Source organism: Trichoplusia ni, chromosome 2, assembly GCF_003590095.1.
Source record: "Trichoplusia ni isolate ovarian cell line Hi5 chromosome 2, tn1, whole genome shotgun sequence".
Taxonomy (NCBI): domain Eukaryota; kingdom Metazoa; phylum Arthropoda; class Insecta; order Lepidoptera; family Noctuidae; genus Trichoplusia; species Trichoplusia ni.
In genome coordinates, this window is record NC_039479.1 from 14,883,206 (window position 1) to 14,911,175 (window position 27,970).

Genomic DNA, 27,970 nt, shown 5'->3' on the forward strand with positions numbered 1-27,970 from the left:
AATTTAGTAGGGTTTTAAACTCACAAATTCTTGATGAAATTCTAAGTTGATTTTTTTCATCTATTATTTATTTATTTATTTATTTATTTATTTAATAATCACACTAATCTACCATTACAGGTTACTTAACCTAATGCGGTAGCTAGGACTATTATCTATTTTAACATATAGGATATGGATGATGATGATAGAGGATCTTTTACGGAAACTAATATCTGGACTCCTACAGCCTTGTCTTCATATTACTGTCGCCATTGAGGAAGCGAGACAGCATGCTTCAACCTGTAGAGCAGCATCCCTCTCTACATCTACTAAAATATTTCTTTGTGAGGTGGTATTAGCCCCTATGTTTCATATAAATATTTTTGTGCTCTTGGCAACTTTGCCAATCGGGTCGCAAAATCTTTTTGTATTGATTTAATATTCATGTTGATTGTAGTTTATGTTTTGCACATTGTTAATGCCTGTATTATGTTCCTGTTTGGAGGTGATAACCATTTCATTGGCTATGTTTACTCCCTTATTGCATTTATGCTTTTGTCGTGTAAATAATAATGGATGAGCGCCTGACAATTTTCTTGGCATGAATTGCTATGACACTGATGTTGTTATGAAGGCATAAAAAAACTGGTCAACTGTAAGTCAGGCTCGCGACTCTGAAGGTCCCGTACAAAATTAAAGACTAAGAAAAAAAAGTGTAATCATAATCGGTGCTTGTCGTCTGACAAAATTTACGTGATTCATGGTGCATGAAATTAAACCGGTGACAGACGGACAGACAGCGAAGCCTTAGTAATAAATAGAGTTCTCTTTTTTAACTTTTATGCTTTTTAACCTGTTTTTAACGAATACTAAAAACGTCATTTATTTCCCTTCTCCCATGCATAACCTCCGATACACCAATACCGTACAAGCAATCATTGTCTGTAGATGAAAAGAAGCTCTCTAAGTGCCCACAAAAGTTAAAGGTTCCATCTGAATAGCACACACTAACTGAACCTAGCTTAAACATTAGGTACTATTTACTGAAAGCCGTATTCAGTACGGGTCGCCTTCGATTCCGGTGTTTGTTCAAGGTGGTTTACTAAAACTACTTTGAATAAAAGTCCCGTATAGATTTATGTGAGTTATTTACAAGTGAATAGAGCAGCACCTGTGGGTTGTACATTGTTTTCAATACAAATGTTAACTCGTTTGAAGTCAATAGACTTTTCATGCTGGCTTCAAAGGTACAGGTACATTATGGTATACTTAACTCGACGTGAGGCATGGATCGTAAAGAAATATTAGAAGGAACGCTTTGGAGCTTTCGAAATGTGGGCTTACAAACGATGGCTCTCATCAGATAGATTCAGGAGGTGATCAGTGCCAAGGTTTTCAAGATAGTTGACAAAAAAAGTGAGAGTACTCATGTTAAAGAGGTGCATATAATAAAATGCTTGGGTCATGTTTTGTGGAACATCAGAGAGTTGACGGGAATGGGTAGCATAGAAACTATTGTAACTCTGACTGTTCTGCCGAAGAACCAAATAAGGAAAACTACATCAAGCTGATCATTATCATTGATAGAGAGAAATGACTTTTTTTTATAATAACTATTGTGAGACTGATTCATTATTAAATGATGTAACGTACGTACAGTATACTATGCAGTAAAAAGAAAAGGATATAAAAGACCTACTCCTGAACGAACTGTCAGTTAATTGGCCATTTTTCCATCAGAACATATTCCTATTATAGTGAAAATTTTGAACTCTCATGTTACAAAAAACCCTGGATGACATTATTAAATCATACGAAAGTCAACGAAATCAGCTAAGTAGTAAGCTGCTTAAGATTTATGTTAACAAAGAAAATGAAAATTCTCAGTCTCGAATTATTATTTCATAGAATTTTCTTTTATATAAAAGCTTGTTAGCTAGCTTTGTTGTAATTATACATTAATATTAATTGCACTTATGTAAAGTAAGTCATTTCGTTAAGAGCTTAGCAGAAGCTAGTTTTAAAATATTTTGTAATTTTCAGTGTTCATTAAAGGAATATTAACCGTCGCGGGCTTCGCATCGCATCGCATCGCTTGTCTACTGTAATTTCTGAAAACTTTAACATCTTTCAATATTTTCACAGTAGTTTTGACAAAGCTTATTCTCTCTGTATCATTTTATCTCATGCAGTTTACCTTCAACTGAAGCTCTTTGGAAGACTGACTTAGTTCCCATCCTTTTGCAAAGTTTGCCGTTATAAATGTTAAGGTTACTCTAAAAATGGCGAAAGTTTTTATGCAAAGACATTTTTTCTGCACTCTCTAACGACTAACACAGCGGCAAAATCCATGAAACTTCTGTGGACTTTGACGAGAAAAGAGTCACTATTAAGATAGTTGGTGAGCTAAGCTTTCGTGTTTAGAGAACGGATGTGTGTCACGTTTGCCTTTGAAATTTGTACAAACTGAAATTGGTTAGATACGTTTGAATCGCAAAAAATACTGAATTACAGATTGCGTTTAGTGATCTATGGTTATATTGGAAAAACAAAAACAAGAAAAGCTACAAATTCACAGAGTGTGTTTGTGAGTTTTGACGCACGCGCTTGTATCACGGTAAACCACTACATTGATACCAAAGTAACGAAATTTCTATGAATGCATTTTTTTTTTAAACCGTTTCGTATATTGGAACAGCTAATAGCAATTAGTTAAAATCACTAGGAAATCTACGAACTAAACGTTTCATATCAGAAGTATTAATTTCATTTGAAACGGTACGCGGTTAGCAATACAGCTATATGTAGAAGACGGATTCCTTACTAAAAGCTCTCTGATTTTCTCCCGGTCAGCGGACGTCTGAGCAACATAATGTATTGGATTACAATGAATAATAAACGACTGTTCCATCTGACATACCGCGAGCATCTCGTTTACATAATAACAAGCAAATCGAGTTCATTACATTCATGTTTGGTGAACACTATACATGTTACTTCATTTACAAAATTATAATTTATTTAGGCATCATCAATCATCGTGAGTACGCATCTCGTATTGCGGCTGTGACATTCGCACACAATATTTTGCTGATAAAATACATCAATTTTATTCAGCGTGTCAAAATTGTGTACAGGGTTATTGCACTCTGTGCAGGTACTAATCAACTGTGAGTCATCAACACAGACAGACGAATATGTGTGTATTGCACAACTCGGATGTCACATAAAGTTAATTATGACATCAGCTTAAGCTAACGAGAGGTGTAGGACATTGTCGCGACGCTGTGACGGCCCTTCCTTGCTTTCATTAAAGATACATTACTCCTTTTATTCTTGTTTAGATTGCAAATTCTCTCGCAGTCCTTTGTCTCATTTAGCATTTATTTACGGCGTATTCAATTTAAATACCGCTCCTTTCGCGTTTTATCGTTGTAGAAATTGCCTGAGTTGGACCTCGACTGTTTTATTTATTTGTCAGTTTTGTTCTTGTTGTAGGTAGGCTCCGATTCCGCTTAACTCTGAAAGTTCCGCCGTCGTGTTTACATTAGTACTATTGTAAGTAATACTAAATCTCTCGAAATCTTCTGATTCATAATTCATTGGACAATACAATGAAGGCGATCGATACGATTAACATTATAGCTATTGTATGTATATGTATCGGGAAAAATTGAAAATAAAATCTGTCGAAAGCAAAAAAACCTTCCGATGGGGAATGATAATAAAGAATATTACAATGTCGGCAGTGAAGAAAATCAGAACTAATTTACATTACAATGTCGACATTTGTACGAGCGGCCGATCATTAGGGTTTTTATAAATACGGCGTTACGTCGGGGGTAAGTTTGCAGAGGCGTAATTAAAACTTAAAACTTGTATTATGGGGAAAGCGCGGCGGGAATGTGAACTGTGCCAAGTGTCGGATTTCGTACGTGCCTCGAGTCCGCAATGCAATCCCGTGCGAGACGCGCTCCCCGCGGTCCCGGACTCCCGCCAGTCCCGGGGCCGCGCTTCACTCACTTCCTGTTCATCTCGAACTAAACCATTTACCGATGTGTTGGTGCTTAAAGTATCGTTACCACTATGTTACCACCATGTTTTATACTATAGTAAAGGCGAAGCTCCGTGATCGAATAGCCATTACAGTTATTTGTTCTGTCGACCGCTGATGGGAAGTTGGATTGTTCTCTCTCAACGATGTGTAGTCATTTTTTATTTAGTTTGATGTTTTGACAAGAAATTTTAGACAACTTTTTGGAAAATAAAGTTTATGTTAAGCAGCCATAGACGACTTGTATGTTTTGGGAAATCTGTTTTGTCTCTTAGATAATTTAATACATTTTTAAAGAGAAAATAGTCTAAGAACAGCATTCTTGCCCTGTTTTAAGTTTGAAGAAAAATGTAGTGAAAATGTGTTTATGGAACAAATCTTAAATATCCACTTTACTAAGAATATTTAATTTCCTAAATAACTTAAGGAAATTATATGAAGAGCAATTTAGATTACAATGGCTGAAAAACTATTTACAAGAAACCATGAACATTGTAATTTTTGTAATGCTATTTTTATATATTTACTGCACTAAGGAATTGGGCTGAGTACAGGGCTTACTGCTCTGCATTAAAATGAAATGCAATATAATAAAAATCAATTTGGTGTGCTAATATTTACAAGATAATAAAATTTAAATTAAAACAAATAAAATTAAATTGAAAATAAATATTTGATCCATACAAACTCTACCGCAAATTACAGTGAAATTATTATCAATTCAGAGTAGGTTATACAGTCAATATTCAGATACGTATACGCTAGCAATTTGTCGCAAAATCCATCACTGACTTGATCACACATAACAATTTATTTCCTACTGATACAACATTTATTAATCATTGCATCTTATAAAAGGGATCTCCTAAAATCCCAAGTGCGGTGCGGTAATGTTGGCCGACTGCAGGGCTAATTACAACGGCGCTCTTAGCGAGGGTGGGATCCTGACGGGACGAGACGCCACCAAGAGCTATTTCGCCCTCTTATTGCCCTTTTCAGCCTTTCACCTACAATCTCGTCTTGGTACATTTTGAACCCTGCACCGGCTCATTGTTGTGCTTGTAATAGAACCAGGTACGACTTTCTTGTGTTTTGTTTAGTAAGATGTGTTTTAAGAATGATTATTTGTTTTGTACAGAGTAATGAGAACGAATAAATGTAGATTCTATAATTCTATATATTATACGAATAACGTTAGTCTAGTGGTAAGACCGCAGGAATCCCAAGTTTGAGGTCTAAGTTAGATCCCCAGGAAAGGGACTAATTTTTCGAATGTAGTGTGCATTTCAAAAATAAATATAACAGGCAGCGTGTTTCGAAACGTACGTAAAAATGAGTCGTGTCGGATTGCTGTCCCTTCGGGCTATTAAGGTAAGGGAAAGAGATTGCACCTGTATTGGTAAACACGCTTGTGCACTATTGTATAGCAGCCTGCTGGTGTCTTTCAACACGTTCCGCCATGGCTGCAAATCGGTCAGAATATTACTATTTCATTCAAAATTGTCACTTATTTAAAAATAGATCTTAAGCATCACGAGGTCTCTCTAAAGCGGACTATAGAAACAACAGTACATAAGAAACCGTCACTTACCTAAAGTACCGTTAGTATATAGGTACAGATAACTGTTAAATTATTTACTGAGCGCGGCGCTAATAAAATAATCACTAAACTCTCAAGATTCAATAACTTACTCCAACTGAATTGTATTGTACATTTTATTTCATGTTAAAGTACGATGTAAACTTCCCAAGCTGGCGGAAAGTTCTCGCGATGTACAGACAACTTATTTTAAGATTTAAACTTGCTAGAAGGCTGTGTGGGTGTCTCGAACCGTGACCTTAATGTTTCAGTTCCTAAGGCTGTTCTCTATGGTACACAATAATATAAGATGAACCTCAAACTTGCCATAAAATTACTCAGAATTCTGATATAAATGTTAATTCAAATCTTACATCACAGTAGAATTAAATACGTCAGGATTTGAATTAGAACGTATTATGTTAACTTTTGCTTAAGTATCTAATTGTATTATGGGTACAAAAGTTGTGACATTTTAATTAAAATTACAACTCGTTTTGTGACCGTCCATCGTACGTGTCCCGTGTACGTGACACACATTGTAACAAACTCATGTTAAACAAATTATACCGTTTGTTAATATTACGTATAACTTGGGAAATTAAAATATATGTTAAGAACAGCTGTAACGAGCCCTTTGTTTTACTGCTACGTTCTAGTCTTCAACTTGTCTACCTAAGCTCCGCTGTTTAAATGTTTATGTTTTATTAATTCGTGAATTTATTTTCTTGTTGCCACGGTTAACTCCAAGTTATAATAATATCTATAGTACTTTACAAAAACATGCAAAGACTAGTAGAAAAATATTTTTGTAAACCAGTGGTACCTAGAAGGAGTTTAAGCTAACTACAATCTCTTAATAAATCATTGGAGGATAGAAAAGTATTTTCTACATTTGCGGTTGGAACTCGCCACGAAAGTGGTGTTTCATCGATAAATTTTGGTCAATGGAAAAGTAACAGATACATCGGTCCTTGGGTGGGCACTTTGGCCCATATAGAAAAGGAAAGTCACAAATTCATGACGGAAACATTCTAACTCCCAACAAAATAAGTATATTTTGCTGATTCGAGACGAAATTTGCAAGTCTGCCAAGAATATTCGTACCAAATCGTTTTCCTATAATTGGAGTACATGTGAATTTGTATTCAGTGGCGCATCCGCGGCGGATGGAATTTCGTGGGAACCTCGTCCTCCATCATGCGTGCTTATTGAAGTAATTTGTGTAGCCCTGCGTGTATCAGACTGTGTTACTTGAATTTTATTGAGCTATACGTATATTTGGTGTGTGCATCGATATATGAAATTGCCCAAGCGCCTCTCTAAGCGGCCGACGGTCGACTCCTTCTAAACGGTCGACGTGTGTGAAAATTATTTAGTAGATGAACCGTGGCTCGTAGACTCGCACGAATTCTCTTAACGTAGTTTCGTAGGTAGTCTTGGAATTATGTTAGGATGGCTAGGTCGAAGTTTTAATGATCATTCTTATTATTTCTAACGCTTTAAGTGAAGTTAGAATTTGTGCCTGAGCGCGACACAAATCACGTTCATTATGTTGGATTAAACTTAATCACTCGTTATCGCAACTCGTTATATAGTCTAGACATATTTTTTTTACCTTTCAATGAATAGGTGTTTTTTAATCAACAATTATATGATTTATTTGGCAAAATAAACTACAAGATTCCTATATACAATTAAAAGGCAATATCAGCTTATAAGTCAAAGTGTCGCGCAACAGGTAAGTATTAAACTCCATAGCATATCTATTATATCGCAAGACATTAGTCTCCGTCACAAGAACAAAAATATGGCAAGTGGACTGTTCTTCATTTACTCAAAGATTGGGATCTCGATGTAAACACACAGCAACTCATACGCACGTTACAGTTGATTGTCGTCTGCATACTGTACGTGTGCGCTTTTGAATGAGCTGAATTAAATTACACAAATACATATGTATGGCAGGCTACGCATCCGTTTTGCGTCGCGCTGTTTCCCTTCACTCCCGACACTTATGTTATTTAGACAAAAGTCAGATGAATATAAAGAGCTTCGTATAAAATATTGCAGACTGGAGCTCCATCTCCGTACCGTTTTTATAAGTTGTAAAAGTTTTTTTGTAGTATTTTTTGGTAGATGCAAGTATATTTTTTTCAAAGAACTTGCGCATTGTTATTTCAGACTATATATTATATACTAAACTTTTTACCTTGTAGCATGATCCAAGTAAAGAAAATGGAAAGTTTTTTCGTCTTGTTCGGACTTATCGCATGCAGTTAATATGAATAGACTATAATGGTGTATCAATGCGTATGTGTTGTGATGGCACATTTATGGTAAATATTTCATTAATTATATAATTATTTTGTATTTTTGTATCTCATATATATTCAATAATATTTCTAAAATAGCATATGACTCAGCTTTCCCGTAATTATTCTCAATACCGACGACGTTTTTTCAAGACCACACAAGTATTCAATGTTGTAATTACAATTAAGCTGTTTACATATAGAAAGTCTTATTTTAGAATTGTGATTAAGATAAAATTTATAAGAATAATTTATAATTAAAATAAAAACGAAAATAATTTCTTGATTCAATTGCAAGTGCCTACAAAATTGTTTTATGTCAAGTATAATAAAACAAACTGACATTACATTTTTACTATTTTATTTTCTACTTAAATAACTTTTGAGTAAAGATCTATGAGATACATCCATTTATATCCATATTTACAGAATTGTATTTTTCCGCCATTGTACCCCAGAAAAGCTTTTTGTCGATTGTCAGGTAACCGAAAGTACTTCTAGACTCCGGAGTACTAAAATCCACTTCGACTAGACTAATTGTGATGACGAGACTGGCGAGTAATAAGATTACCATACCATTTCAGCAATTTCTGTACCCACATGAGCAAGTTTTGTACTGGATATTTAAAATGTTGTTCTATTCGTAACTTTAGCGAGATAATGCTTATCATTCGGCTACGTCTATAAAGTTAACAGACGGTATTAAATTGTAAGATAAGTTGTAGTACACAAAAGAAGGTAATTAATACACTCATTTTTTTTTAAAGTATTTATTACCTCCAGTAATGTGTACTCATGGTAAATGGTGGTTGAATCAGTCAGGAACAGTCATTAAAAATAGAGAAATCAATCAATAAAGGCGAAAACTACCAATCAATATAAGCAGTTAATGTTATTTCCAACAAGTATTAATTACTCCAACGAACGTAGTTTAATGAGGCCATAATCCTCACCTCAGTTTTCATTATCTTTCGGTGAATTATACGTTGGTTTTCCGAGTTTGATGAAAATTGCTTTGTACAAAATTCAGATACACTTGGTGACACGGGCTGACAGGAAGCCCAAAGCTCATTTCACGGCGACCGCACTCATATTTTACACTATCCAAAAGAGGCATTCTAAATGCCGGGAAAAATCTTGTTTACTTTCTCGTACAAACATTCTTTGTCGTTCCGTTCTGGAGTAAAATTTTTGCTGGAAAAGTTTAAAGGTTGGATGTCCAAGCTTTTAGTAGTATCAACCGGTGAAAAGCTCGATTATGAAGTATAGTTGTTTGTAAACAAGTTAGGATACGGGCAAAGCTGCGATATAAATACGGAAGCGCGGACTGCTTTGTGGGGTTTCAAGTTTCAAATTGAGACCACAGGCGTGACAGTTTTAAGTAATTGAGTAATTTGTTTCGTTGCGAAACACAGTTTCGTTTGATTCCAAGGGAGTAGGAAAATGTATATCCGCCCACATATATCTTAAGGTGTAATAACTGTTTAAGTCCTTTGGGAACTGACTCTTAAACATATTAATATACTTAAATAAGACCGTCTATTTTTAGAATGTTATCTAATCTAATCGGATTACTCCCAGTTATAGTGTGCCCCAAATAAATTAATTCTGTCAAAGAACATAAATAGCGGATTTTGACGTAACGACAGACTTAAACTCTTGAAAATTGTGTATAGGGGCCACGTCGTATTAGAGTGCACTAAACCGCCTTATCTCCCCTACTTGTTTAGATACTCTGGGGCGCCTTCCCGAAGAATGCATCTTTAAGGAGTTCAAAGATAAGATTTTATGTTGGCATTGATGTAGATCGGCTTAAACACGGAGGGTGGGGTGTCATGTAGTACCATGTTATAAGCTACGCAAGTACTTGAATTTTCGTAGTAACGTACAATTTTTTATGTATACATGTGGATGGAGCGACAATGGCTAGCAACGAAAGTTTTTGGCCGTGTGTCGTGAGGTGTTGCCAAGCGCGCAGGATGGTCGAGGTCATGACACGGCGTAGTTGAATCTGCTGTCACCTTACTGGTGCGAGTCCACTCCGCACTCACTGACCTACATCCGCTTTGGCACCGTTCACAATCGCCGCTTCAACTTAATTGTCCCGACACTTTGGCCTTCCTAACGACTGTGCCGCAATCGGCCGATTTAAGGGGCGTTTTAAACACTGCGACTGCAACCCCACTCGGGCGGGCGACATCCATCCGACTCCGAGTCAAAGGCCGCATTGGAGATGACGTTATGCAAATCGTACCTTTGTTGCAATTCAACGTTTGTTAGCAAAACACTTGTCGTGCTCCTTTCAAAATAATAAAATAGCTCTGCAGTGCCATGTGTATCTACATAATGCACGGACTCGTCGAATAAAGTAAAAATACGACACATTGTGTGAGTGCCACGTCACGGGAATATACAATGAAAAGAGGGAGGATTACAATTTGCCTTTGTGATGGCGTCGTCGAATTACATTAATCTGGCGTACTTGTGCCGAGGCGGCACCGCAAGCAACTTGATTAAAAATTCTATTAGTTGAAAGGCACAGACATCTTCTTAATAGATAAAGTGCACGGCGCTAGTTGTGGTGACTTGCGGTTACGATCCTTGTTATGGGAGACCCGACATTCTTGTACTAACCTTAATTAGATTTTTCTATGCCATTATCTAGCGAGCTAGTTAGTACAATACATTCATGAAATAAGAACAGAACTGCGTAGAATGTTCTTAGTCTAGATCGAGTAATTCGAAAATTAACATATCGCAACTTTTTTCTCAACGAAGTATTCGCAGCTTTTATCTTCGCTGTGAAAAGTTACTCGTAGAGAAATAAATTCCGATTTAATTCGGGTGTTAATTCCATTTGCGACCCAATTATTACGTTCGCATCGGGACTAAAGGGGAAGTTCGCGCTGTTTTTATTTCGATCAGAATTTAATATTTCCTTACTAACCTTTTCGAGAACTGTTTTACCTAGATTCTTACAGAATATTGTGGCACAAAATGCCTTAAAAAGTCGTTGCCGAAAATTTCCAGGATCGCAAGCCAAGTATAAAGTACCGTGGGTGGGTATGTTTAAAATAACAAGACTTTGTTGTGCAGCATAATGTTTGAGGCTGAACAACATTTGTAACTAAATTAAGCGGAGCATCGTCACCTTACCGTGGTAATTGTTACAACGAAATCCGTGTAAAAACAACACGGCGTCTCCTCTCCCAGCTTAATGAGCGCCCCGGGCGTCCGCTCGACACTTCATGCGCCATATATCTGTGCAATTTTTTGCTCCCCTTTATGTAAAATACTCAATTGAAACATTGAATCGAATGCGAGATAAGTTTTCTCATTACGTTATAGAAGGTGGAATTGATTAAAAATATTTTATGTTTATTTTACGTATTGTTGTTGAAAGTTTAAATTGTTTCCGACAGGTGCATTTAATGCAACGAAGGGGAATACGTAAAATTCGAAAGCTATCTCGTTTAAGAATTTAATTTGTTGTATTTACGTATTGATCTCGTGACTGAGAAAAAACAAACAGTACTAATTAGATTAATGTTATGTAGGTATATGGCTATATAAATGAATGCATGTTTTGAAAAAGGCTATCTAAATAGCATTACTAAATACTGTAAATAGTATAAAATGATATTTAGTATAAGGCTTTAAGTTTTATGTAAGTACCGACTTCCTACAGAATGTCTGTGAAATAGATTAAGACTCCGAAACGCGTTACATTTGACATTATTTTTAGTCCGCAGCTATTTCTGTACCTCGCATCCCATCGACGTACCCTTAGGATTCCACCCTTTTCAAAATGTTACTGAGATTTAAAATACCGCAATAAATGAGCCAATTTTAAACCAAATCGGGAATTCTTAGAATAGAGCTCCCAGTTTTTAGCTAAGGTATTATTAATATGTCGTGTATTTACGTAACACTCTTATTGTTTATTAAACATTTCTTTGAATTAATTAACAAGGAATTGATCAAACAATAAAGCTTTTAACCGCAGACAAAAAACGATACTCAGGCGATGAGAAATGGAAACTGAAATATATCACGGTGTTTTAGCAAAACATGTCACTGCGGTTTCTCCCTACGTATTTTCTTTTATCAATGCGGAGTGCAGAGCCAAACGCGCAGCGACTCGGACAGCGCAGATTTACGAAGACTGCCGTTATCTGGGACCGCATCTCCGACCGGACGAACGCGCAACTGAAACACGCAAAAAGAATGCACCACAACCCCTACCACTGAACTCGTAAGCAACAGAACAATTTAAGACGTGAGAACTTACACGAACTTTACGCTTAACAATATCACTTGAGCGTTCTCCGCGTAGAATCTTCATTCGAGTTAAGTCAGTGGTAGGGGACGGAATACCAGACGCTTAGTAAAACGTTTACTAGAGAATTGTTCTTTTTAAGTACACAGACAACTCTCTCTGCAAGTCGCCGACATTCGTGTGAGCTCTTTGTAAATACGTAGACTTTATTTGAACTGCTGGTGTCTGATTTACTTTCGGGTTTCGTGTACTGGGACGTTAACCAGAAGTTATGGGACTGTTTTATTACCTATGTAAATTTCTGCTGCGTACCGTTACATACCATTGTTTTTAAGAGCGAAATGTTTTAAAATTCTTCACTTAATGAACCACTTTGCTGAGAAAAATCTGGATTTTTCTCTTTACTTTTCGAAGTGCACCGCTCATTGTGGTATCTACTTCCATAAATTGTATTAAAAATCGCTTTGTTCGGCACCGAGACGTAATCTTCTATAGACGTTTCTTACAGTTTATGTTTTAGTGCTTCCTAAAACTTGTAGAACGTTATTCCAAAGTTATCTTTCCAATATTCCTTGTGATGCAGGCTACAAATTTCAAAACAGTAGGTAGAGATTTAGTGGAAATGTTTTAATACAACGCATGGTAAAGCTGATGGTGAAAGCTATTTAGTTTAATGCGAGCACGCCTGCATGATACGTAGCGCTAATTCTCTCATTTTCAAATACATACGAGGGTATTAATACACTGGCGTAAATATAGGGCTGTTGTTACACCAGCCACTATTGCGAGTGTAAAAAAATAAATAAAGAAATATATCTGTACAGCAGCTGCTCGGGCTGAGCACTTGTGTGACCAAACTGCCACATTTAGTTTGCTGATACAATTGCTATTCTTATTTTGAAATGTTTTGTTCGCCTTATTTGAAATACTTGCTGTCATGTTAACAACTTAATAAGAATATACGTAATAATAAATCTGTTTTGATGTCATTTTAGCGGTCTATAGAAGGTAGACAATTTATAATCTGTTTTTTTTTTGTGAAATAACGCGGTTTTAGTTTACAAGGTTACTTAATATTAATCGAATATATGAGTATCTTTTGTGTGGTTAGAGATGTTAAACAAAATGAATTACCATTAGGGATAGGTGAGTTTTTTACAATATGTTTCATAAAGAAACTAACATGGCCCTAAGCTCTCATCTCGTAATGTGGGTGTAAATGATAGCAAAAGGATTACACGAAAATGAACAGTATATTAGTCTGTCTGACACAAATCTGTGAGTACACGCCTACAGAGCGTGTTGATTATCTCATTGTTTTCCCAGGGCCTTTAATTGTGACAATCTTTAGTAGCATCTTTAGTGAGTCATTCGCTACAATTGGGGGGATACTCCCGCAGTGGACAGAATAGGGATGAATCTTTTTTTCTTATTTATACCAGGTACCAAGAATATAAAGTGTCGTAATTTTTTAATTTATTTAAAAACTAAGACGATATCTTTAATATCGCGTGAGGTCAAAAGACATTACATTTTTTATAAAAACTATATGCAGATTCAACTATCATTCCGACTAAATTTTTATACCTATTGAATACTTAAACTAAACAATAAATAATATTTTTGTAATATCTCGTTATCAATCTTACGGTCTAGGTCATTGTGAGCACGAATGCTTCCAGAACTTACAAAAAAAATTGTATGCCCAAAGTTTATGGTAGCAGGGCTGATGGCAGGGTTGCCACGCAAACAGTCGGCTCCGGCCGTTTACTTGTTGCGGTATTTAACCCTCCAATGCGATGGTATCTGCATAATGCGGTCGTCATTGCTACCGTCGCGATACCTCACCTCGTTTATATGGATTTACGTTTTAACCGCACTTACCCGTATTGCCTATTTACTATAAATTAATTTACTAACATGATTACGTCAGTAAGTTTTATTATTTATTTTGCGATATAATGCGGCATTTGGTTTTAGCTTAATTGCCTTTAGCCTATTAAATTAAATTGCCTAATAAAATTAATAGATATGACATAATCTGAGCATAATAAATACACTTTAAGCTAGTCAATTGAGAAATTATAATGATTTTGAGTCCAGTCTATGCAATATATCAACTTCGTAAAATATAAATTATATCTTGGCGCTATGAATAAACATGTCGGACAACATTTCTGCTAAAGTTAAGTAAATAAACTAATTAAGTTATTCGCGGAGAGCGTGTCCTGCGCTATCTAGAACGTTGTAATATAAGTTTATTACTGCTAGCAATTTCAACATTTCTTCAAACTAAATCTGAATATGCTGTCAAAACAGATGACAAATGACGAATGTCGAATGATAAATACAGTATTAGTTAAGGCTATTGCCCAATTTGATTTTGAATGGATAAAAAAGATTATCAGGTGTATAAATCGATGACAGCGAACACAGTTCATTAGATAACCAAACAATGAGTTCATTAGTGTTGTAATTGCTGCGGTGTTCAGCTCGGTCCAGCTGGAGTCAACACATCTACAGTTTGTCACGGACTCGTGTATGTGTGCAATAAATGAGCCTTCGTTTGTCCGCGATGTCATATGGAATAACGGCAATATCAAATTAATAAGACAGTCAATTATTGAGACAATAATTCATTAATCGGAAAGTAGTGTTGGGCACCACTCCGCTGACCATTTGAGATTTTCAGTTTCTTCGCTATTGCTCTAATATGTAAGAATTCTGTATAGTGTGTCACGTGATGCAGAACCTCAGTTTTTGTAAACTTGATCTCCTTTGTATGCAAAATCATAAACGTATTGCTATCCAAAGCCAAAAAAAATATAGTGTTTTTTTAGGTTTACACGAATGTTAGAAATTGAAATAAAACTCCTTTTAGGGATTTTGTCGCGGTTTAATTTAGGTACATTAATCCAAACACCATTTAAATTTAATGAGCGTTATATTAGCGCATGTCCCACAAGCTGGTCATTCCATTTTGGTGTTTTATCCCTAGGCCGTCACTGAAATTAGTCGTTTTCTTTCAACTGGTAGTTCGTATAATGGAAAAGTGAAATTTCCACAACATAAAAGTAAACCAAATTGTATAAACTGTCACAGCAAATAAAGATTTCTGTTTCTAAGAATGTATTTCTTTCCAGAGTTAAAAGGCATGCGTGATACACGAATGTCTATCATGTATTTCGTAAATAACTGTTACTGTATATTATAGCATCATATTTTTCGTTTATGATCACTATACCATTTTGTTATTGAGTCACCATAAAATTATGCATACTTGTAGTAGTAAAACTATACGTTGGAATCACTAAGCGTTAGTCTGTTGTACAAGGGGGCTGTTCCTGTGGATTGCAGGTGGGTTTAACAGAGTAGTTAGCATCCTATTGCACGAGCTACTCTAATTAAATCAAGTACATGTAACGAGTAGAACCACGGACGTTTAAAGCTAAAACATAATGGGCTATTAGTTCAATCGTTACGAGCGATTTGATGGCCTGATAACATGGTTGAAACTTGTAAGCGTAGATATTCTTCCACGCTTTTGTATACCGAATAAAGAATTATAGTTCTAATGCTCTTTTAGTTAAGAGTCAATTCTACAGTTGTTAATGTTAATAACGCTCAAATGTTGGTGAATATGCTCTTTGACTGGCCTGTTGGTCTTGTGGCCCTGACTTCTTTACCGATTTCGTGGGTTCCAGTCTCGTCCATCATAAATGTTTGTGTGATGATCACGATCATATTTTGTTCAGCGTCTGAATGTACTTTATCTGTAGATATTATGTAATTATGCTTATCAGTTATCTGGTACTCATAAAACCAGCTTTGCGTAATTTGAGACTGGTTGGCGTTGTGTGTAAGACGTGGAATACTATTATATTTAGATTCGATTATCATCATTCGGTCATCTTCATACATTTCATCGGTTTCAAGTGACGTTAACAATTGCAGAAATTACACATAGGGATATAAGGGCATGAGAACTGTCATTTTGTACATCGAACATATGCCCTAAAGTTTAATTATATTTAAGTAGAGGTCGTTGTTAACGTTACGACGGAGCGGCGGCCGCGCGGCGCGGGGTGTTCGTTGTCACGAGACGTTGCGTGCGCGCCGCCCGACCACCTGCCAATAATCACGACCTATTCTTACCAGCACTTATAATTACTCGACTCCTGAAATTGCATACAGCAATCTACGTTTTACTAGTTATGTAAATCAAACAGAATGAAAGCTGAACTCTTGAACTGTGGCATCAGTTAGTCGGTACTCGGTAGTAAAAATAAAGTATCCATTTAAAAACATAGCTTCCGGCTATTTCTGAGTTTATGATCTGTAATCCGAAACTGATTTTTAGTTTTATTGTTCGATAATAATGTCACGTCACACTAGGGTGCCGTAAATATTCTTAAAGTACCAAGTTTCAAATTCAATATGCGTTTTTAATTTTTGTAAAGTCAATGGTTAACGAACACGATTTTAATCCCCAATAAAATATTTTAAGACCCTCACATAATAAACTGCGCAGCTTAGCGGCATGAAATACTGTTATTATATTTCAATAGCTAATTCTTATGCAAATGGTAAATACTTAAAAATCCATTGCATAAACCAGCCGTAAATTGGTTGTAAAAGTTTATGGGATGTTTTAGTTATATACAGCAAATATTACTAATAATATTGCAATTGATAAAGTAAACAAGCATTATTTATAAGTTACATACCTAGTTACAAACTAAGCCAGTATTTTTCAATGAAGATTAGAATATTTGTGCAACCTACTTTGTTACGTAATAAAACAATAGGAACTTTTTTTTAATTTATTTTATTTACGGCCAGCAACAAACAATTTTTTTTAAAATTTCGTAAGTATTACGCATGATTTTGTTTTTAATTTTACGTCAGTTTTTAATATTATTTTCTTTGTTACAGATCATATAAGAGAATTCTCATGCGGCAGTCTGTTCTACCGCACTTTGTATTTGAACGAGGAGAGGAACACACTTTACGTTGGTGCTATGTAAGTATTACACTTCTGGGATGCAATTTTATGACATAACTGGTACACGTGTATGTTATAAACATAAATAATGTTACTCAGCCTCAGTATAAAGTGTTGTTACAAAAGCTTATTTGCTTTACACTTCTTGATAAAAATATTAAGAAAGGTGATGTAGTGTTTAGTCATGTTACTTTTGTTATCGTACCACCCCAAGCTACCACCAGTCGTGAAGGCAATGCATTTATTTGTATGCACGAGGTGCTGGTTCGATGCCAACGATGACATACTTTCTTTTTTGAGATACTACTGATAAACCGTGAAGAAAGACATCTTGAAGGAACCTGGGTTGTAAATATTGGAAACTGAAATCGCCGGCCCGCAATGAGCTAGCGTGGTGATAAAATGCATTAACCTTCACTTTACAGCTAGAGACCTATTTCTGAGGCTGGTATTATTATTTATCACTTCTGGCTGGCCAGTAATTTTAGGTTTTATATTCCTGTCAAAAAAAAAAATATATTCGGCATTTAAAATTGACTTTCGAAACTTGCATTGCATATTATTATAAAAAAAACTGTAAGTATTCAAATTTCCACAGTAATATACAATAGAAAAATTAAATAATAAACGGAAATCATAATGCTCATAAATTATAAACTAGAACGCTTTGCGTATTAGGTTATTTACCAGTTATTACTTTAATGAGACTTGCTTTTTTTATCAGAAACACAAACCAAATACGACGGTAACAATTGTGCTTGATTAGAGTTGTTACAAGTCGCCGTTCTACTGATTTTCCCTACGGAAATAGGCTTGAGACATGAAACCGTATTATCCACCAATTTCTGACAACTTTTATTTGTACTTTTTGTTTGTTTTAAGGGTGACGTATGTAAGCTTTGGAGAAACCACAAATTGCTTACTACGAAGGTTCTTAGTGATATATGAGAATTTTATTGTATTTTCTTGAAACGAGGGAAATTTTAACAACTTAGAAAATATTTTGTAGCATAGGGTTAAATGAAACTTACAAACAGTCATTAAAAATATTATATCATTTGTAGAGGCCGTTGAAGTAGACTACAAAAATAAATTACAAAAGATTTCTAATTCCACTTTTTTCATCTAAGTAAAAAGATCTACAACTGGAAGTGACATAATTTTATTTCATACATCGCTACGAGTATGATAGCCTGTTGTTCCAGTTTATTTGTCTTTTTGGACACGTATCCGTCACACGTCTAAAAGTTATTCATTCTTTCACATTTCCCCGGAGGTTGGCAACACTACCTCAAAATGTGGCGTGCGTAAAGTAATGCACATTTATGATATTTTTTTTATGTAATTCCCCGTCCAATTCACGTTTTACCTCGATAGGTGTGCGTGAATTTTTTGCCTACCTCATCAAGTAGAGTGGACTTTTTAAAATATGATTTATAGTTCTATATTTAAAATTAATATATTACTTATTCATTCAGTCATTGTTATAGTAAAATAAACTTCACTGCTGCTGTTCCTTTTTCAAAATAAAATTTATTTTTAATTACTTTTTGACTGCAATCAAAATAAATGTAATATGATTGTGACATAAAATTGTGCAGAAAATTGAACTTTCGTATAAAATGGTTAATTAATTGATGAGTGCTTTTACTCGTATTTCTTAATGGAATTTTGTTTAAAATAAAATACAACGTAAAGCAAATAAATAATTGATTTTATAGAGGAAGGTCATAGATTCCGAGTTGTCGGCAATAATATTAACACATTAGATATTTCGAAAGTGGAAACTGTTTCTCGCAAGTACTAGTACAAGAACATCAATAAATCTCGTACACAAACTACGATACATTCTCAAATTCTCACACTAACTTTAACAAATGTTATGTGAACCAACAAATACCAGTCGAGGCCATAAATTAAGACATGTAAGAAAGACCACAAGTACACACGTATCTAATAAACTTAAATCAAGCGCTCTAATAAATTAATTTGAGGAGAGTACCTATTATTGGTATTAATTAAATGCTAGCAAGTCTTTCATTTAACTAACAATGCATTTAATGTTAAACGGCTAACAATTCTGCATAATTTATACGATTCGTTGAGCAGATAGTGGACGGGGAAAGAGGAAAAAAAAGCGGGATGTCTGTGCATATGCTACCCGCCCACAGAGCCGACGCTCATTCGATTCCACCGTGGATTGTCTTACTTTTGTTATTTGAATACGTAATGCAGCTAAGAAACTATTATTATCTTGTGCTCCTCCTACTGTGCTACGGTTATTACCATAACTATTTTATTTGAATGTTTTCTTTTGTTGCAGGGATCGTGTATTCAGATTAAATATGACTGATATTAGTCAATCACATTGTGAGGTGAGTAACAAAATGTAAACTTATGAGCTCTTCATATAGTAAGTCTAAAATTTGAGTTTGAAATAATACGTGACGTACAAATATGGTTGAAATAAAAGGCTAATCATAATGTAAAAAGAATAGGAACACGTGTAACCCAAGTTGAATTTAAATCTATCGCTTGTTACATTTAGAGAGCACTATGCAATGAGGATCTCTAAAATCCGGGGCTCCGTAGTCTGAAACCGTTTGGCTTAGAACTTTATCCCACAGACTTAGCTGCCAAGTATTGTCTCGGTTACTAGGGAAACGTACCCACTGCATAACGAGTTTTAACCCAATTCCTACAATCACGTGTACGTTTGATTCCAACTGCGTTGTCATCAATGTTAGGCAATATTGATCATATTTTCAATAGCAATAGTAAAAAGGTTTAATGCTGATAGCACAAAAACACAATACTGGCTGATTTATAAAAAAAGTTTACCCTGGAATTCTTATTCTTAAAACGGTAAAAAGCTGTTCTGCATTCAAAATTGAGTAAACACTAAAAAAAAGCGAGCGTCCCTAAAATTTACTTGTGAGACTTTTTTCATAAAGCGAAAGAACCTCTTGCTTATGGTTGCTGAATTCTAAAGGCACTACACTAGATTTTTAATGCATCTTGCTTTCATATAAGCTTTTTCTACATTTTCACACGTAAGTGTCATACTCTTCTGACGTTAAAACCCTTACATTCGTGTTATAAAGGAGGATGTGTGCGTTTTATTTGCTACTTAGGTACGTCAAGTGTGTTGGGTACCTGATACTCACACTTACCTTTTTATAAGCACCAAATAAAGGTTTATTTTTATTTAAACGTACTTAAATAAAAGTATAGCGTTATTCAGTACCTATATAAAGACGGTTTCTAGACTATTTTCAGGGCATTGAATCAGAGCAGACGTGTATTCCAAATGTGTTTGATATGTAGTCGCGCATTATTTTTGTATTCGTCGTCAACTTGTGTCTTTATGTTCGTCTGAGTAAACAATCTAAAGAATGTCGGCAAACATGGCGTTGACCATGAGACAAACAGTAATATTTTACTAAATTTATGCTGCGATCTATTGAAGCTTGAAACATAGGCATCATAAAAGGTGAATATACTATTACCTCCCCTTAATAATCGAATTGGTCCGTAGTTGATTTAAAAAAAAAATGACGGACACGTGTTTCTTAAGGTATCGCGTAAACCTAAAATTAAGATGATAGAGTATCTAAGTTAAAATCTAGCATCATCTCATTCTTCATCTTTGATGTGTTTTACTTTCGATATTTGTTATTGATGTCCGATAAATATACAAAAAGTAACATTATTTGAAAATCTACAAACGGATACTTTTTTTAGATATTCTTTACTTTCTTATTTCGACGTGGTGTTTTCTTTTGTTTCTATAATTAACTTGTAAATCTTTTCATAATTAAATCAAAATCAAAATTTATATTTTTATTTTTTTCTTTATTCATAATTCTGAAATTGCAGGATTAAGTAGACTAAAACATAATAACTACATTAGAAGTAGGTATGTCATAATCCTTGATCATACAAGCAGAGCTTTTACGCAAACATATACCTTACATTATGAGTACACACACAACACGATTTCTGTATTAGCAGACGTGTCTAGGGTAATTTGTCTGTAGCATTAGGTGTATAGTATAATGACAGTCTTATATCTCTAGTATTTAGAAGGACATTTAAATGTATCTAGTGATTTACCTTTCAAGTTCACCTAAAACATTTGACAAAATGTACCAGAAAACCTAGCTTCAATACAGCAACCTCCTTTTTCACCTATAAACTATTCTGCTTCAAGCAAAAAGCGTTTTTTTATAACACTCGAAAATAAACTTTAAAACTGTAAACCGAAAGATCACAAAAACTTGACAAAGAAATAACAACTACACTAATTTCTCAAACAATTATGCACTTTTTAGTAACAGTGTTAAAGTCTGTTTTTGATTGTCATTAACTGAACCGATATGCTGAGTTCTGTCATATGTATGGAGGTTCTAAGTGTATGTTTTGCAGCGGGACGCGTTATTGTTGGAGGCGAGTAATGTGGCGAGGTGTGTGAGCAAGGGCAAATCAGAGCCCTTTGAGTGCAGGAACCACATCCGCGTGCTGCAGCCCCTGGGGGACGGCGAGCGGCTCTACGTGTGCGGGACTAATGCACACAGCCCCAAGGATTGGGTGGTCTATGTGAGTATTTGTTTGGTAGTGTTAGGTAATTTACGCGAATGATTTGAGCAAGAGAATAGGTGAAGGTTTATTTAAACGTCTTGTACCTACTTATTTATTTTTCTTTTTCTATTCTGCCTGAAGGAAAGTTGTGGCTCTTGATGACTTCCCTAGTAAAAGTTCAATACGGTTAAAGTATCTGCTGATAAGTCTGTATGCAGTCTGCATTGGCTCTAAGAAGTTTATAAAAAATATAAACGTCACCTAGAATTGCCGAGTCTGATTCTTTTTCTATTCCAAATTATTTCCGTAGAACTTAGTCGTGTACCAAGAACTATTCGTACCCTAAATTGAAAACATTCAAATACACATGACTTACGTTATTCGTGTTATTTTCTTCGCAGGCAATTTCTATGTCAGTTCAAATTGCTTTAGAATTTGGCCGCGATTTGTGTTAATTGCCTACGTCAGGTGGTTCGAATCGATTTACCGTGTTTCTTACACACGGTGTTCGAGTTAGCTAAGATTTAAGGATTGAGTAACAATACTATAAGCTTCTTATACATACCTGAACATTTCTATCGTCAGCGCGTAGCAAAATAGATAAATAAAACATATAACATGTCACAAAATCAGAGTCAAAACTTATTCAAATTTTAAAAAATCAGGCATTTTAAAAGCAATTAAGGATACACAAAAGGGTCTCGAATCTAATCCCCAATTTAAAATCTAAGTGTTTATGAGATTAGCTTAATTACCACACCAATTAATTCCGACTCGACGCGACGGTCAGTAAGTTTATAAAGATAATTTAGTCTTTGCATCTAACGGCTATCTGTTACATTCGCTTAACGATAACAGTAAAACGGTTAATGGCTTCTATCATCATTAAGTTGTTGGATCTCGGGTTAGTAACTATCAGCTCGAACTAGTTCGTCCTGAATGTAAGATTGATGTACCTTCATCCTCAATTTACCTTCGAAGCTAAGCGGAATTCGAAGTACTGTGTTTAATTCCCTTACCTATAGGTGCCTATAGTACCTATGTTTCTAGTATCTAGGTACAATTCTCTTTGCCGTCATCATTAAGCCTCGTGTTCGTTAGTGGCTTGCCTTGAATAATCTCACTTTCATGTGTGTGTATTCGTGTATGTTTATAGGAGCTTTTCTTATTATTATTTAAGGTACATACAAGACTTTCCTATTAGTGAAATCTTCGTGCACGTACTAACAAAATGGTTACGTATATTTCACCCTTTGAAACGTCCATAAACAAAATCCAGTATCCATATTTTAATAGAGATGTTCAAATTCTTAATCGAAAATACCGCCTCTAAAACATAAATCAGGAGTAGATAGTTACTTGAAGCAATGCTTTTAAGAGCGCTCTAACAGTTTGAGACCTCTTAGTATTCTCTCATATTTTAGGGCCCGAGAATAGGTAAGATATAGAGCACTTTACCACGAATGGAAAATCAATGTGCTTCTAGATTATCAGGCGCTGCAAACGACGCGCGACGGCTTAACGTACTTACATTTTACTATATTATACTATATTCTTCAAATTTTAATGTTTCCTGACAGCTCGCAAGTCTACTTTCTTTAAAAAAATAATTTCCTTTTTTACTTAGTTGAACCTCACGCACCTTCCTCGACATGAGTACGTGCCGGGCGTAGGGCTAGGGGTGGCGAAGTGTCCTTACGACCCGGCAGACAACAGCACTGCCGTGTGGGTGACGGCAGGCAACCCTGGTGGCCTGCCCACTCTCTACGCGGGAACCAATGCAGAATTCACGAAAGCAGATCCAGTCATATTTCGCAATGATCTGTACGACTTTCGTACGGGACAGAAGAAGTTTAACTTCAAGCGAACGTTGAAATACGATTCGAAGTGGCTTGACAGTAAGTAATAACTACATACATATATTAAAGTCATTACTGGAGATATGGAGTAAGCTTTCATTTTGTATGTTGTTTTGATTCTTTAAGCCCATTTAAAGCGAGGACACTTTTTGCGCTGAGATACCAAGTCATATTTGCCATTGGAATGAGGAAAATGAAACCCAACAAAATAACAAAATAGGCATTTTGTTTTAAAAATAATTTAAAAGTTTAATTTACGGGCGTTTCCTCATAAGCTCTTGACATAAAATCACTGTAATCCATCATAAATTGTTTTTAAATAACTATTCATTAATGGAAATGCTTATTGTTTGCTCGTTCCCAGCGATAAAACACTAAAATTATTATCATCTATTGTTAATAAAAAAATATCTCCATACATTTACAAATACAAAATCGTTATTGATGTCTGTACACGTTTCAAGGAAATAATTTTATTTGTTTTCGCTTTTAACAAACTGTCTCTTGCATTCTTACGAACAAAGAATTATTACGCTGTTACTGTTGAAAATTAAAAAATATAATTCAATTTAAGCAGTAATGCGGAAATTATCACCTACATATTGTTTTAGATTGCTCAAAGCGCGTGCAAAAGCTGCTTTATGCAAAATTTAAGCTTTATTGGATAAATAAAGCAGGGTACGTTCATTATATTAATCGGGATATTGGGTCTTTGTCCCTTATTCCGTACTTTCTTTTACGAGACTACGATAAAACCTATAGGTGCTTACTCTTTATCGTAGTAACATAAAAGGAAATAAAGAAGAACCTTGTACAATGTCTGACCTGTCAGCTAAACGACCCGAAATAAAAGCCTACATTTTTATTAGTTATTGGAAATGTTCAAGACGGAAAATTTTATTTGAACCATTCCAAGATCTTGACAATACACACATTTGCTGATGAAATTGACATCTGAAAGCTTAATCCGTACCGTACTTAAAATTAATGTGTTTGGATGTTCGGCAGCATTGACAACCTCTTTTGTTTTGTCTCAGAAACTAATTTCGTCGGTTCTTTCGACGTCGGCGAGTATGTCTTCTTCTTCTTCCGCGAAACCGCTGTGGAGTTTATGAACTGCGGGAAAGCGGTGTACTCGAGAGTTGCAAGAGTCTGTAAACAAGATACCGGTGGAAAACATATATTAAGCCAGAACTGGGCCACATATTTGAAGGCCCGCCTTAATTGCAGTATACCCGGAGAGTTCCCCTTCTACTTTGATGAAATTCGTGAGTTCGAACTAATTTTATTTTGCTTTGTGATGATTGCTTTCATTTTAGTAGCTTTTTGTAACGTTCACTTTAAGTTGATATGCTAAAAGGTTTTCATAAACTGTACAGTAATGTGTCTATATAAGGTCTATGCTCTTTTACTGAGGACAAGAGAAGAGGACAAGACTATTTCCTGTGTCACCCATAAAATCTTTCAATTTCAATTTTACAACTTTTCTTATGTTATTCAAATTGTTTTCTATAAAGTAACACGTAAATTGTCTGGTATAGAGAGCGTGTATCAAATGCCGGACGAGCCCACAAAGTTTTACGCGGCGTTCACGACGGGCGCCAGCGACGGACTGGTGGGTTCAGCGATATGCACCTTCGCTATGGATGATATCCAAGAAGCATTCGCTGGGAGATTTAAAGAACAGGTAATTCATAATGTAACCTTTTTAGAAGTTTAAAAAAAACAGCAAATGGACTATTTGAAAATGGATTGCACTTATTTATTCAATTAGTCTGCTTTTATTTTGGAATATCTACATTTTAAGCGTCTGATTGTTATTTGAGAAACACTTGGCTATAATTTATGACAAAATTATCAGCTCTTGTTCAATGTGTAAAATTACAAGTATGTGCCACTTGACTACATAAACATGTGGTAAGAAACTTCTATAACATACGTCACTTTCATACTGATGTTAGCCATTCCTATTTGTCAGCGCCGATTGAAACATCCCCGGCAAAACAGGATTTTTTTTACAATTACATAAGCGCCATACTATAATGGCGACACAGCAATACACAACAGAATACACGCGTAATATTTATTACATACTAGAAATAGTTTAAATGTGTTACCACTGTTACATCTTACCAGCTCGCAGGGGATTTAATCTTATTAGTACCCTAGTTATGAATAATCTATACTAATATATAAACCTGAAGAGTTTGTTTGTTTGTTTGTTTGAACGCGCTAATCTCAGGAACTACTGGTCCAAATTGAAAAATTCTTTTTGTGTTGAGTAGACAATTAATCGAGGAAGGCTTTAGGCTATAAACCATCACGCTGCGACTAATAGGAGCGAAGATACAATGGAAAATGTGAAAAAAAACAGGACGGGTATAAATCATAACTTACATCTTCTTCTACCCACGGGAACGAAGTCGCGGGCAACAGCTAGTTACTCTATATTTTGATCTTAACTTTACTTATTCATGTTATGTAACTGAAGCTTCGTATTCGTCTTAATGTACGAGAAATGAAGTTTTGTAACTACTGTTTATCTAGTCTAGTAAGTGGTAGAAACTTTTGTTGTGTGTAGTGGGCGTGTTAATGAGTCATTACAGAGATATATTTTAGTCTACGTGCATACTGTATTTTTGCACTGTAAAAAAGGACAACGATTTTCGCGGAACTTGAAACATTTCAGATTATTTCGAGATTTTTTTAATGGTCTAAATACTCAATAACCTGAAAAAAATAATGTTTAGTCAGACAGATTTCCGAAAAACATTAGCTGTGTATTATGTGTTTTATTTTTAAAATCTGGTGTGACGTCACATAAAAGTACGCTTTTTACTACCAAGTGGCGTTTTAAGCCCCCACTACCATACTTATATTCTTTTAGTCTTCCATACTTTTGAATGACGTGATAAAATGAAAAATACTTAACCAATACTTTTTTGAAATCTGTCTGAATGTCTAAACACATCTTTATGTCGAATAGTTACACTACCGAGTACTGAGACAAATAAATAGCCTTATGATGATTTCCATGTGTATTTGCATGAACAATCTGTATGTTTAGGCATCATCAAGTTCGGCGTGGCTACCAGTGCTTAGGGCTCGCGTGCCCGTCCCCAGGCCTGGAACTTGCGTCAACAACACCGAAGCTCTCCCCGACAATGTCCTTAACTTTATCAGGTAAAAACGAACTTACAAAAAAGTGACGTTAAACTATTACTTAAGAACTATGCTAGTCTGCCGCAGCTAAAAATAAGGCTCTGGCAGCTTGTGTGAAGGAGACACCTTTATAGGCCATGTAGCCCATCGTCTCGCTTCCACCTTGTGTATAGCATGCACAAATAAAGATTTAAACTTACATTCCGACTAAACATATGCAACGACATTTATATCTGTAAATTACGGTCATTACACTCTCATCTATCTACGCTCATATAACAGCCGCTGTATTTAAAACTATACTTAAAATAAATGGCGCTCATTTACAAGTCCGCATGATAAATGAACTGAATTAACTGTTGTGCTAACATTCAAGATATTGGTTATATAGGAGTTTAATCTTGCTCTCGTGGGACTAATCTGAGTGAGGTTAGAGGTGGTGTTAGTTCGACGCGTATCCTTTAATTGGGTCACACACTAATTGATGGTGCGGCGGGATTCCTGCTCTATTCTAATTTGGGGAACTTATGCCTTAACATATTTAGTAATTGACAATCAGTTTCAACTTGGGTACGGACCCAACTACTAGTTGCTTGCCCGTAATTTGCACGGAACTTCATATTCGGAGCACGCCGTCAGTAAATTATCAAATTTAAAATGGATTTAACTTGGTCCTAATTTTTAAATTTTCGACCATTAAAAGTCAGTCTATGCTTTTAAAACTGCTATTAATTACCAAGGCCTTTCACTAATGGATAGGAAATTTGAGTGAACGTGAGTTTGAAGTTGTGTGTATTTTAGGTCTCATCCGTTGATGGATTCAGCTGTGCGTCATGAGGGAGACACGCCGGCGTTCTACAAACGGGACTTAGTACTCACTACCCTAGTGGTCGACAGACAGTTTGTTGATATGCTAGGCGACGATATCACTTACACCGTGTTTTACGCCGGATCCAGTAAGTGTACAACTATAACAGATTAAGTATAATAGTTCTATTTTTGTCATTTACCACTGAGATAATCTTTAACCGATCGAAATTATAAGTTTTATTGAGTCCATCGCCTTTTAATGTTGTTAATATTGAAAGTAAGATAAATGCGTGCAAAAATTTTTAAAATATATTTTTCTTGCCAAGGTTTCTCTTATCTTCCAC

At 35.4% G+C, this 27,970-nt stretch overlaps 1 protein-coding gene across 1 annotated transcript in view; it reads left to right on the forward strand.

Annotated features, from left to right (window-relative positions):
- LOC113508358 (semaphorin-2A-like) overlaps positions 1–27,970 on the forward strand; it is a 60,199-nt gene that overhangs the window by 26,441 nt on the left and 5,788 nt on the right. The window contains exons 2-9 of the mRNA XM_026891337.1: positions 17,145–17,232; positions 19,538–19,589; positions 21,643–21,813; positions 23,423–23,693; positions 24,692–24,922; positions 25,196–25,341; positions 26,722–26,837; positions 27,618–27,772. Of these exons, the coding sequence (XP_026747138.1) occupies positions 17,145–17,232; positions 19,538–19,589; positions 21,643–21,813; positions 23,423–23,693; positions 24,692–24,922; positions 25,196–25,341; positions 26,722–26,837; positions 27,618–27,772 (1,230 nt within the window). The remainder of the gene's footprint in view (positions 1–17,144; positions 17,233–19,537; positions 19,590–21,642; positions 21,814–23,422; positions 23,694–24,691; positions 24,923–25,195; positions 25,342–26,721; positions 26,838–27,617; positions 27,773–27,970) is intronic.